The sequence below is a fragment of the Lissotriton vulgaris genome, chromosome 1_2, assembly GCF_964263255.1.
Source record: "Lissotriton vulgaris chromosome 1_2, aLisVul1.2, whole genome shotgun sequence".
Lineage (NCBI taxonomy): Eukaryota > Metazoa > Chordata > Amphibia > Caudata > Salamandridae > Lissotriton > Lissotriton vulgaris.
In genome coordinates this window covers 331009840-331023449 of record NC_141686.1, presented here as the reverse complement: position 1 = coordinate 331023449, position 13610 = coordinate 331009840, and the positions used below count along the sequence as shown (strand labels likewise).

General features: G+C 41.5%; 1 protein-coding gene across 1 annotated transcript in view; it reads left to right on the top strand.

Annotated features, from left to right (window-relative positions):
* The first annotated feature begins 606 nt into the window (after positions 1-606).
* Positions 607-13610, top strand: part of LOC147736666 (lectin-like) — an 87564-nt gene continuing 74560 nt past the window's right edge. The window contains exon 1 of the mRNA XM_086952650.1: positions 607-667. Coding sequence (XP_086808776.1) covers positions 607-667 — 61 coding nt within the window. The remainder of the gene's footprint in view (positions 668-13610) is intronic.

Sequence of the window (13610 nt, the reverse complement as noted above, 5' to 3'; positions counted from 1 at the left end):
CACACCTTCCCCCATAGCTGGCGACGCTCCCGGAGCCCGTACCCAGTACGGGGCCTGCCGCGACGGTCTTGGGGAGGTGGCGCTGGACAAAGAAAACCAGTGCAACCACCTCCACCGCGCTAAAGATCTCCTGGGCCGTTACTTCCTCCCCCCTTAAGCGCCCGCAAGGGATCCGGCTACGGGGTGCGCGACCTTTCCCCTCAGACTTGCCGGCTCCCATTGCCATGGTCTTGGGTGAAAGAAGAAAAGAATAAGGAAAAAAAAGTAAATAAAAGAAGGGAGCTAAACAAAAAAAGTAGTTATTAAAGTAGCAAAAAGTTGAAAAAAACACAAAATATAGATGTAGAAAGATAGAGGGATAGATGAGTAAAAAAGATTAAAAAAAAGTTCAAGCAAACAAAGGATTGCAAAGATGAAAGCAGGATAGAAAAAACATGCACAGAACCATAGCAATGAATGAAAAACAAGATGGCCGCGCCCATTGCGACCAAGTGGGTAAGTTTGCGCGATATTTTCCCCGTGAGCACGCAAAAAATGGACGCGAACACGTGATTTCGGCCCGCACGCAGGAAATGCACAACGCGAGCATGCAACTGGCACCCGGAAATGGAAATACGCAACGCGAGCACTGAAAAGAAGATGGCCGCGCCCATGTACGACCGCATGGGTAAGGTCGTGGTCGCTGCGCTGAAAAGAAAACCTGCGAACAAGCAAAGCGCCCTGCGAACACGCAAAAATAAAAAACGCAAATTCCCACAAACTCGTGGATCCTGTGATGTCTCTACAGCTGTCTGCAATGTGGTAATAGCATAGGCTGCATTAGTGGTGCCATCTGGTAATTTGAAAACAAGACCTATCAACTTAGTTCTCCCTGAGGGTTACATAAGGGAACATCAGTCAAACCTACCCATCCTTTTGTCTCCTCTTCCATCCGGAAAATACATTTATGTTTGTTGACTGCATCATTCTCATAAGGGAAGAGAAGCAACGTGGCTGGATTCAGAGTGGCACATGTCTTAATAATATGTTTCGCAAACAATGTCAATTCAATTCCAGTAACACATGCACTGCTGAGGTGCTGTGTCTTTGTCTTATTCAAAAGTGTGTCCACAGCATGGGGTACTATAACTGTAAAGTCAGTATCAAGTATGAGCCCAGCCGATTGTCGGATCGAAATGGCCACAGCCACGACCACTCTCCAACAGCTCCGTAGAGCCTTTACAACAAGATCAAGCACAGCAGAAAAATAAGCACAAGGCCTCTGTTTATATCCAAATGTTTGTGTTAAGACAGAAAATGCACAGCTAGCTATCTCATGAACATAGAGCACAAACAATTTGCCATATTTAGGTGTGCCAAGTATCCGAACCGAAAAAAGCGCAGTTTTCAATTGCTCAATAGAGTGCTGACATTCAGGCGTCCAGAGCAAAGGCTCATGCACTGCTTTCGTTGGTAATACAAGCAAAGGTGTGATTAGTAATGAAAATTGGGGATCTACTGGCAACAGTAGGAAGTAATACCTATAAAAGAGAGTACATCTTTGTGAGTTTATGGAATGTGCATTTTAACAATGAAACCAATATGCTCAGGGGTCAGTGTTCTACCCTCCTTCGACAGTAGGTGATCTAAGTAGGTAACCTCCTGTGGACAATACTGGAACTTAGAGAGAGAGATCTTATGTCTCGGATGTGCCAAATGCAACAACAATTTCACAGTACTATCCTTATAACCTTGTTCCGTTTCAGAAGCTATTAACAGGTTATCAACATATTGCAGCAATACATTACCAGGAGGAAGCAATAGTGAATCCAATTGACTTTTTAATGCTTGACTACAAATACTAGGACTCTCCGTATAGCCCTGAGGAGCATGACAGAATCTAAAGCTTCGGCCAGGTAGTGTAAAACCAAACAAATACCTGCTATCCGGATGAATAGGAATACTAAAAAATGCATTCTTCGAATCAATGACAGAAAATAACTTAGCAGTAGATGGAATCATCTTTAAGAGAGTAGTAATATCGGGTACATCTGGAACTGCATAACCACAATTATATTAACCGCTCCTAAATCAATCACAAAACGGTAAACATCATCAATAACATCAGGGGAACCCGAAGGTGTCCTCTTAAGAACTGGAAGAATAGGACTATTGCAAATATTAGCAGACGTCTCCTCAACTACTCTGTTTCTTATCAAATCCTGAGCAACCTGAAGAAGAGCCCGTTCACCTGCCTGTGGTATCTTATACTGAGGAATGCGGGGTAGATTAGCATTATACCTAACCCGTACAGAAACTGGTGGTATATGTAACAGACCCTCATCAGTACCCCTGTGGCCCACAATGTAGGATGGACCTGAGTAAATTCAGCTGGAATGGGTGTATCTTGAAACTAACACTGCTTAGCACTCACGTCCTCACCCATAGTAATATAAACACCTTCAGGGCAGCAATAAATAGTAGCATGCAATTTCTTCAAAAATTCCAAACCCATCAGATTTTCACCTCAATCAGAAGTGAGAAGAAACAGAGAATCCACAGTAAACTGACCAATAGTAAGGGCAAGGTGCCGTGAAATGGGGCTTACAACCAGTACTTCTGAAAAACCCTCTGAAACTTTATTTTGGCCAGACAGGGCCACCCCAGGGACCATGTGAAGGGACATAGAACTTTTTTTGTAGTGCCTGTATCCACCAAAAATTCTTTAGTTGATCTTTGCAAATTCTGCCTTGACATATGGGCCACACTGATCTACAGGTATATGCACTGGTCCTTTACCCTGTCCCTGGCTGTCCTAACTGTAAGACATCCCAGTTGCATCATCAAAATCACAATCATCATTATTATACTGACCATCTTGCAAAATAATTATCAGAACGGCCCTCAGAAGCTGTCTGTCTACCTGTACCAAGTCCCTGGTGCTGGAACCGCATCTCGTGGGGATGCAAACTTCTGCAAAAGTACAGGGCCCTCACTATGCCAATGGCCCTCCTCCTGGCAATAAGCACACTGAGTTGGTCTCAACAGTATGGCAGAAGGCTGCCAAGTATGTGGCAGCTGTCAAGAAGGACCTCCTTGTCTCCTCTTACTTCCCCTAAATGCCTGCTGCAAAATCACCTTTGTTTTTAAATCCTTATGTTTCTTAACAGTCCTATCCATTTCCTCTTGATCTCGGTGTTCATAATACTGGGCCATATTGAAAATAACTGAAGGAGAAGATGTGGAACGAGAGCTCTCTGATGCCTGCAAATGACTCGTGATTTCAAGAACGAGGTTAGTAACAAACCTGTCAACAAGCAATTGAACTCCGCTCCTCAATACACATATCCAGTCCACTATAATCAAAAAATGTATCTTCAAACCTGAAGGAAATGACCCGGTTCAAGTCACTTGTGTCCCTAGGACAACCTCTCTGCCTTCTGTACTAAATGAAGAGTTGGTCAGACAGTTGAGACTACAAACCAATAAATATGTATTCAGAGAAACTCAGAGTGGAGCCCTATCTGTCCAGTCACAAGGAGTGCTACAAAAGGAACTGAAATCAACAGGAATAAAGATACATTATGTAGGTTTCATAACCGGGCAGGAACACGCCCTCAGTGGAATTTTCCTAGCAGGTGCAATCACACAGCGAAACATAGAAAAAACAGATCAGAGCTCATGTCTTGCATAAAGTAGCGAACTCCAAGGTTGCTCCTTCCGGAGACTGCCACCAAACAAGGGGGAGAGGGCCTCAATCTTATGAGAAAGCTATGAGCTTATATGAACAGTGTACTCATTACAAAAACAAACCCTTAGGGGAGAATTGAAACCTAACGAGGGCCATTGGCCATTTGTTGGAAAACAACAAGTTTTGATTTGAGCAGCCTAAAATGGGGGCTGATAAATAAAATGGTGCTGTGCATACTAACTTATACAAAACACTGCATAGGCATAAACAATTCCATTCTTACAGACCATCCTTTTAGCGTAAGCTAAACATTTTCTGATGGCAAGAAAAATCATAAACAATAATAGAAATTATATGCAATGAAAAACGATTATTAGCATTCCATATGCTCAACATCAGGAAGTGAAACAGTGAGGAGGGACGAAGTTTCTTAAATCCCCTAATCAATGTTCATCATGCCATTTTTTTATTTCTGAACCATGATGGCGGCATTGGTATCATGAATAGATATTTTTCCTTTCGGGGATAGAACAGTGGTACAATAGGAGCAAAAGAGATGTACCAATATTGCCAAAAAATAAATACATTTTTCAAGAATCCAGTCCCAGCTTCCAAAAAGAGACCAAATCAAATTCCCACTTTCCATTCCATTGACATTGTCAAGAATATCTAAAATATTCTGGGTAATATTCTTTTCCATATTTGTTATCCCGACTACACACTGGTCGCGACTACCTCGAATATACCACCACTCTTAGCTAGAATAAAATCCACTGCATATCTAGTCTGTTCTGAATATATCCCAATACTCTCTAACTGAGTGGTGAGGTCACGAAAGGCTGCCACTGTAGTATTGGATAAAATGTTTAACTTACATCCAAAATATTCCCTGTACTTTTCTCCTCCAGCCACGGAAGTGAAAATGGAAAAAAGGAGGTACCCAAAATTAATGCCATTGCTGTAATTTGTTTTTAAATCCTTATGTTTCTTAACAGTCCTATCCATTTCCTCTTGATCTCGGTGTTCATAATACTGGGCCATATTCAAAATAACAGAAGGAGAAGATGTGGACCGAGAGCTCTCTGATGCCTGCAAATGACTTGTGATTTCAAGAACGAGGTTAGTAACAAACCTGTCAACAAGCAATTGAACTCCTCCCTCAATACACATATCCAGTCCACTATAATCCAAAAATGTATCTTCAAACCTGAAGGAAATGACCCAGTTCGAGTCACTTGTGTCCCTAGGACCACTTCCCTGCATTCTGTACTAAATGAAGAGTTGGTCAGACAGTTGAGACTACAAACCAATAAATATTTATTCAGAGAAACTAAGAGTGGAGCCCTTTCTGTCCAGTCACAAGGAGTGCTACAAAAGGAAATGAAATGAACAGGAATAAAGATACATTACATAGGTTTCATAACCGGGCAGGAACACGCCCTCAGTGGAATTTTCCAAGCAGGTGCAATCACACAGCGAAACATAGAAAAAACAGATCAGAGCTCATATCTTGCATAAAGTAGCGAACTCCAAGGTTGCTCCTTCCGGAGACTGCCACCAAACAAGGGGGAGAGGGCCTCAATCTTATGAGAAATCTATGAGCTTATATGAACAGTGTACTCATTACAAAAACAAACCCTAAGGGGAGAATTGAAACCTAACGAGGGCCATTGGCCATTTGTTGGAAAACAACAAGTTTTGCTTTGAGCAGCCTAAAATGGGGGCTGATAAATAAAATGGTGCTGTGCATACTAACTTATACAAAACACTGCATAGGCATAAACAATTCCATTCTTACAGACCATCCTTTTAGCATAAGCTAAACCTTTTCTGATGGCAAGAAAAATCATAAACAATAATAGAAATTATATGCAATGAAAAATGATTATGAGCATTCCATATTCTCAACATCAGGAAGTGAAACAGTGAGGAGGAAGGAAGTTTCTTAAATCCCCTAATCAATGTTCATCATGCCATTTATTTATTTCTGAACCATGATGGCGGCATTGGTATCATGAATAGATATTTTTCCTTTCGGGGATAGATCAGTGGTACAATAGGAGCAACAGAGATGTACCAATATTGCCACAAAATAAATACATTTTTCAAGAATCCAGCCCCAGCTTCCAAAAAGAGACCAAATCAAATTTCCACTTTCCATTCCATTGACATTGTCAAGAATATCTAAAATATTCTGGGTAATATTCTTTTCCATATTTGTTATCCCGACTACACACTGGTCGCGACTACCGCGAATATACCACCACTCTTAGCTAGAATAAAATCCACTGCATATCTAGTCTGTTCTGAATATATCCGAATACTCTCTAACTGAGTGGTGAGGTCACGAAAGGCTACCACTGTGGTATTGGATAAAATGTTTAACTTACATCCAAAATATTCTCTGTACTTTTCTCCTCCAGCCACGGAAGAGAAAATGGAAAAAAGGAGGTACCCAAAATTAATGCCATTGCTGTAATTTGTTTTTAAATCCTTATGTTTCTTAACAGTCCTATCCATTTCCTCTTGATCTCGGTGTTCATAATACTGGGCCATATTCAAAATAACAGAAGGAGAAGATGTGGACCGAGAGCTCTCTGATGCCTGCAAATGACTTGTGATTTCAAGAACGAGGTTAGTAACAAACCTGTCAACAAGCAATTGAACTCCTCCCTCAATACACATATCCAGTCCACTATAATCCAAAAATGTATCTTCAAACCTGAAGGAAATGACTCAGTTCGAGTCACTTGTGTCCCTAGGACCACTTCCCTGCATTCTGTACTAAATGAAGAGTTGGTCAGACAGTTGAGACTACAAACCAATAAATATTTATTCAGAGAAACTAAGAGTGGAGCCCTATCTGTCCAGTCACAAGGAGTGCTACAAAAGGAAATGAAATGAACAGGAATAAAGATACATTACATAGGTTTCATAACCGAGCAGGAACACGCCCTCAGTGGAATTTTCCAAGCAGGTGCAATCACACAGCGAAACATAGAAAAAACAGATCAGAGCTCATATCTTGCATAAAGTAGCGAACTCCAAGGTTGCTCCTTCCGGAGACTGCCACCAAACAAGGGGGAGAGGGCCTCAATCTTCTGAGAAAGCTATGAGCTTATATGAACAGTGTACTCATTACAAAAACAAACCCTAAGGGGAGAATTGAAACCTAACGAGGGCCATTGGCCATTTGTTGGAAAACAACAAGTTTTGCTTTGAGCAGCCTAAAATGGGGGCTGATAAATAAAATGGTGCTGTGCATACTAACTTATACAAAACACTGCATAGGCATAAACAATTCCATTCTTACAGACCATCCTTTTAGCATAAGCTAAACATTTTCTGATGGCAAGAAAAATCATAAACAATAATAGAAATTATATGCAATGAAAAACGATTATGAGCATTCCATATTCTCAACATCAGGAAGTGAAACAGTGAGGAGGAAGGAAGTTTCTTAAATCCCCTAATCAATGTTCATCATGCCATTTATTTATTTCTGAACCATGATGGCGGCATTGGTATCATGAATAGATATTTTTCCTTTCGGGGATAGAACAGTGGTACAATAGGAGCAATAGAGATGTACCAATATTGCCACAAAATAAATAAATTTTTCAAGAATCCAGCCCCAGCTTCCAAAAAGAGACCAAATCACATTTCCACTTTCCATTCCATTGACATTGTCAAGAATATCTAAAATATTCTGGGTAATATTCTTTTCCATATTTGTTATCCCGACTACACACTGGTCGCGACTACCGCGAATATACCACCACTCTTAGCTAGAATAAAATCCACTGCATATCTAGTCTGTTCTGAATATATCCGAATACTCTCTAACTGAGTGGTGAGGTCACGAAAGGCTGCCACTGTAGTATTGGATAAAATGTTTAACTTACATCCAAATTATTCTCTGTACTTTTCTCCTCCAGCCATGGAAGTGAAAATGGAAAAAAGGAGGTACCCAAAATTAATGCCATTGCAGTAATTTGTAACTTCTATGTCTGTCACCCCCTCACAGAATTTCTTGGTGAGCGTTCATTCGACCCTTATAAATTTAGGCTGCATGCGTTTACAGGGTACACCCAAAGGCAGTACCATTCCCAGAGCCACATCTTTCATACCATTATAAACAGTGGAATAAGTCCGATTAGATAAAAGAAAAAAACAAGGCTGTGCATAAATTGGCCTATCATAATCCACTGCAGAATATCAAGTATTGATTCCTGAAAGTGCTTGGACGGTCTGGTTTCTCCAAAGGGATTGTTTCATTAGTACATCACTAATCCTGAACAATTTATATATATTGAAGTGTCAGTACTATTGATAATAAGACAACAATCAGGATAATACCCAGCTTCCTGGGGAACTGTTAATTCCTTATAATGCCAACCCACCAATGTTATATTTTGTTCATTCATGTGGAAATTATTTATTATTATCGCAACCAGTATAACCCTCTCCTGCTGGTTTTCTTTGGTATAAGCATGGCCCTGAATACCCAGAACAAAATACTCCATTTACTTCTACAAAGTCGGGTGGTTGGATGTGTATATAATACACATGTGACAATGGATAGGCAGTCCACAGACTAGTGACAGATTGGGGGGGTAACAAGTGGTCCGTTCTCCAAAAAATTTCTTATGTGTCTCCAAGAATATATTTTTTGTTGCTGCTCATTTTGTTCTTTTTCTGGAGATAACCTAACTCATACTACTCAAAGGTACATTCGGATAATTTTCCAAAACCCATGATACCCTGCATAGTAATATTATCAACAGAACCACAAAGAGCAACACAAATCCTTTTTTCTTTTCCGTGTCCACATCATATCATGCTGTGAAATGAGAATCACTGGTTGCTCCTCCTCAGCAACCTTTCTTCCAAATAGATGAATACTAAATCACAAAGTGGTAGGAATGCAAAAAGAATATAAGAGTTCCGAGTGTCCGTCAGAACCTCACTGGTACAGGCTCCTATTGTTCATCAACTATCGGCACTCTTGAGCACTGGCGGTGGAGCTTGCTCTGTCCTAAGCTCTTTTAATCTGTCCCATGGTGATATCAGTGAAATACTCACAAAGTATACTTCTAGCCTCCTAACCAAGGTCCTAACAATATGGGCAGGATAAAAGCACAATTCGTCACTACTTTCTGTATATTCTGTTGGTACCGAACTCAGTACTACCTATCTTGCGCAGTCCATCCCTAAACTCTTTTCTCCTTTGACTCAATATTCCTCAGCCTAGGGTGCAAATTGTACCGGGAAGCTCTAGACACCTGTAAACAAGGGTTGCTGGATAGGTCATATTTCAGGAGGAACAACATTAGCATTCTCATTCTCTTTATCCTTTTGTGTCCACGTTAACTGGGTGCCGCTAAAAGGCACAAATCTGGGCACTAATTAGTCCTCCGTGTCCCCTATTCTGTCTTTGACCCACTTGTTGTATGGCAGTGGTACGGGAACCTGCCGACAATGAGTAGCATGAACCCAGTTCTTCCGACAAGCAACCTTCACAGCCATCCGTGTCACCAAGAACACCTGTTCAGGACCCTTCCAGAGCGGCTCCAAACTTTTCTTGCACTGAACATTCCGCAGTAAGACATAATCACCTGGCCGAATATCGTGGCCGGGTCCCCCTTTAATAGGAGGTAGGGCTCCTGTACCTGTTGGTGAATAGAATGTAAACTTTCGGTTAACTGGCTAAGATAATCAAGCCGCACAGGGTACTCAATATCAGAAAAACTGCAAGGCTGCGGGACACCCCAGACATTAGCCGGGCACCCAACCACAGCCACGTTGGGTGACAACACTGTTCTAGAATGAGCTGTTGTTCTTGTTGACAAAAGAGCTAATGATAACGCATCTGGCCACTTCAACCCTGTAATTTCTCTAATATTTTTTCTAACTTCAGTTGGAGAGTACCATTGTAATTCTCAATCAAACCTGCTGGCTTTGGATTATTAGCAGCATCAAATATCTATTGGACCTGCAACCCTTCACCAATCAATGTATTCTCTTTTGAATTAAAATTACTTCTGTTGCCACTCCAGATGACTAGAGGCAAACCGAAACGAGGAGAGAACTCCTTTAGGAGTACCTTTCCAGTCGTAATGGCTGTATTGTCTTTTGTGGGATATGCCTCAACCCATTTACTAAATGCACATACAGCCACCAGTACAAAATTCACGTGATTATATCTGTCCAGTTCTACATAATCCATTTGAAGGACTCCAAAGGGAAAAGTTGGTGGTGCAAAATTACCGGGTGGTGTAGGGGGACTTTTCCCTGGATTTTGCATCATACAGACCATGCAATATTTCACTAAATGTGTGGCAGTTTTCAAGATGTTATTATTATGCCACACAGAGGCTAACAAATACCTTATGCATATGGTCCAGCTTATGAGCTGGACCATATGCCATGGTAACCACAAGAAGAACATGCATCGGGCAACATCTACTTCTGTTTTCCTGATTTGTCAATCTAATACCATTCCTCATCCAACTCTGCTGTACTCTCTTGCCATTCCGCAAATTCCTCTTTTGTGGCTTCACTTTGTATTTCCTTTATTCTCTCAAGGATGTTTTCGATTATAACAACCTCATGAACTCACCTAGCTGGACCTGCTATGAACATGTGTTTCATTTTGGTTCTAGCCATTTCCTTAGCTACCTGGTCTGCAAAAGCATTTCCTCTACCCACATCATCTGTAATCTTCCCATGGGCACTGCACTTAATTGCCAATTTCTTAGGAAGTGTTAAAGTAGACAAAAGTCACGATATAAAGTGTCCATGCTGAATCTTGGAGCCATGGGAGGTGCCCATAGCCGCCCAAAATTATTGACAACCAGTCCCTCACTCAATTCACAGGCACGAATAAGAGCTACAAGCTCAGCAGCTTGAGCCAATTGATAGGGAACCCGTATTAGTTGTACCCAACACTGGAGCCGAACAAAGCGAAGTTTTCAATTGCTCGAATGACTGCTGACATTCAGTCGTCCATCGCAAAGGCTCATGCACTTCTTTTGATGTTAGTGCAAGCAAGGGTTTAATTAGTAACTAATAATTCAGGATCCACTGTCGACAGTAGGAAGTAATACCTATAAAAGCATGTACAACTTTTGGAGTTTGTGGAACGGGCATTATACAAAAGTACTAATGCGCTCAGTGGTCATTCGGCTACCATCGTTTGACAGTAGGTGACCTAAATAGGTAACCTCGTGTCGACAATACAGAAATTTGGAAGGAGATACTTTATGTCCATGTTGAGCTAAATGCAACAGCAATCATACTGTACTATCCCTACAACCTTGTTCTGTACCAGAAGCGATAAGCAAGTCATCGACATATTGCACTAAAACATTGTCTGCGTGAAGCAAGAGGGAATCCAACTAATTCTTCAATGCTTGGCTATAAATATTAGGACTCTCGGTATGGCCTTGAGGAGCAAAACAAAATCTAAAGCTCCTACCAGCCAGAGTAAAACCAAACAAATTCCTACTATCTGAATGAAGGGGGTTGCTAAAGAAAGCATTTTCAAATCAATGACAGACAGTATTTAAAAGTAAAAAGGATCATGGTTAAAAACGTAGAACTGTGGATCACTATTTTGTTAACCTCGCACAAATCAATCACAAAGCAAATAGCGATAAACATCCTCATGATCAGTAGAGGAGCCAGTAGGTGTCCTTTTAAGAATCAGAAGAATGGGACTATTATAAATATTAGCAGATGTCTCCTCAACTATTCCCTTTCGTATCAAATCCTGAATAATCTAAAGTATAGCCCGTTCACGTGCCTGTGGTATTTTATACTGAGGAATGCGAGGTGGCATAGCATTCTCCTTACCCTGGAGAGACCCCAGATATATGTGCAACAGACCCACATCTGTACCACCTGTTGCCCACAATGTAGGTGGCACCAGAGCAAATTCAACTGGAAGGGGAGCGTCCTTAGACAAACATTGTCTCGCGCTTACATTTAGGACCCATAGCAATATAAACACCTGCAGGGGAGCAATAAATAGTAACATGCAATGTCTTCAACAAATCAAAACCCATCAAATTTTCACCACAATCAGAAGTAAGGAGAAACGGAGAGTCCACAGTAAATGGACCAATAGTAAGGGCAAGGGGGTGTGAAATGGGTCTTAAAAGGCCTACTGAAAAATAATTCTGGCCAGACAGAGCCGCCCCAATGACCGTATTACGGGCAACAGCACTCTTTGTAGCGCCAGTATCCACCAGAAATTCTTTAGCAAGCCATTCATATCCGCCATAACATAAGGACCATGCTAATCCACAGGTATTTGTACTGGTCCCTCACCCTACTACTGGCTGTCCATACATAAGACATCCCAGTCGCATCATCGAAATCATAATCATCATTATAATACTGACCATCCTTAGTATTGTCAAAATAATTGTCAGAACGGCCTGCGGTAGCTGCAGTGTCATGCTGCCTGTCAGCTCCACACCCTATACCATCAAAACCCCATCCCTGTGGGAATGAAACCATTTACAAAAGCACAGGGCACTCGCTATGCCAATGACTTACCTCTTTACAATACGCACACTGATTTGGCCCTAAAGGTGTTGTTGAAAGCTGCCTATTAGTACTCCTAAGATGCCTTGAAGGACCACCTCATCCCCTATCAATTCCCCTAAATGCTTGCTGTAACAACGCCTTCCTTTTGAGATACTAATGCTGCTTGACTCTCCTATCTTTTTCCTCCTGATCCTGGTGTTCATGATACTGAGCCATATTTAAAATAACAAAAGGAGAAGAGGTGGACAATTACTCTCAGATGCCTGCAAATGATTCGTAATTTCAGGAAGGAGGTTTGAAACAAACTTGTCAACAAACAACCAAACTCCTCCCTCAAAAGACATATCTTACCCTCTATAGTCCAAAAACGTATCTTCACACCGAGTAAAGAATTCAGACAAACTCTCATCCTTCTGTTTACAAGCTATCAATTTGTCCCAACTTACCTTCTTAGGTGGAATAAGTGAACGCATATACGTAATAATACGACCTGGCATAGCAAGTATCTTGGCATGGGGGTTTATCACCTGGCTTCTTTCCTGATTCCACCCTCCAATTACATCCCATGTACCACCCAATTCCGCTACATGATCTTGAGTATTGTGGTAAATATTTTACCGTATACCAGTTTGCCAGATAATTTTGGAAAATTAAAGAAAATAGCTCAATCAAATGAGAGGCAGAGTCCGTGGTGTCTGAGTCATAAGGGCTTTAATCATAAATGATGACTCGAGTCATGGAGATCTATTCCATCAATACAAGGGTTCGGGTATGCAAAGATGGCAGGGAAGATGTCAGGAAAGATGTCAACGAATTATTCACAGTACATGACATATATAGCAAAATGACACAATAGCATTGAATACAGTAGGCGTGACAAGTGAAATGTATATGATAAGAACACATGTGCGTAGCAAAAAGGCGTGAACAAGGGTGTGCACATAGGCGTGTACTAGAAACGTCACAGGAAAGTGTCATAAGTGGGTGGATGCTTAGAGAATTCTTGCAGAGTCAGCTGAAACCTGTGGCCTGGATGCGCGCGCAGCTAATATGACGTGTGATTGACGTGCAACGGGAGGAAGCTAAGAGTCTGACTTTTAACACTAGTAGAAGAGACAGAAGTCTGGCATGTCAGAGCGACCTGTCCCTATAACATATCTGATATCTTGTGTTTGGAGGATGTTTAATCTGGAGTAAAAGGTCTCTTGGGCAGAGGCCACTCTATACTGAATGGTAGTGCGTGCATAGGTGTCTGCGTGTCTACGTGCTGGGCCATGGGCCTATTCTGGTAACGGGAACTGTAAATTACTTGCACGGAGACAGGGAGACTTGCTCTGTGCTCTGCAGCCGGGTATATGTTTACCTAAATCACTAGACAGGAATG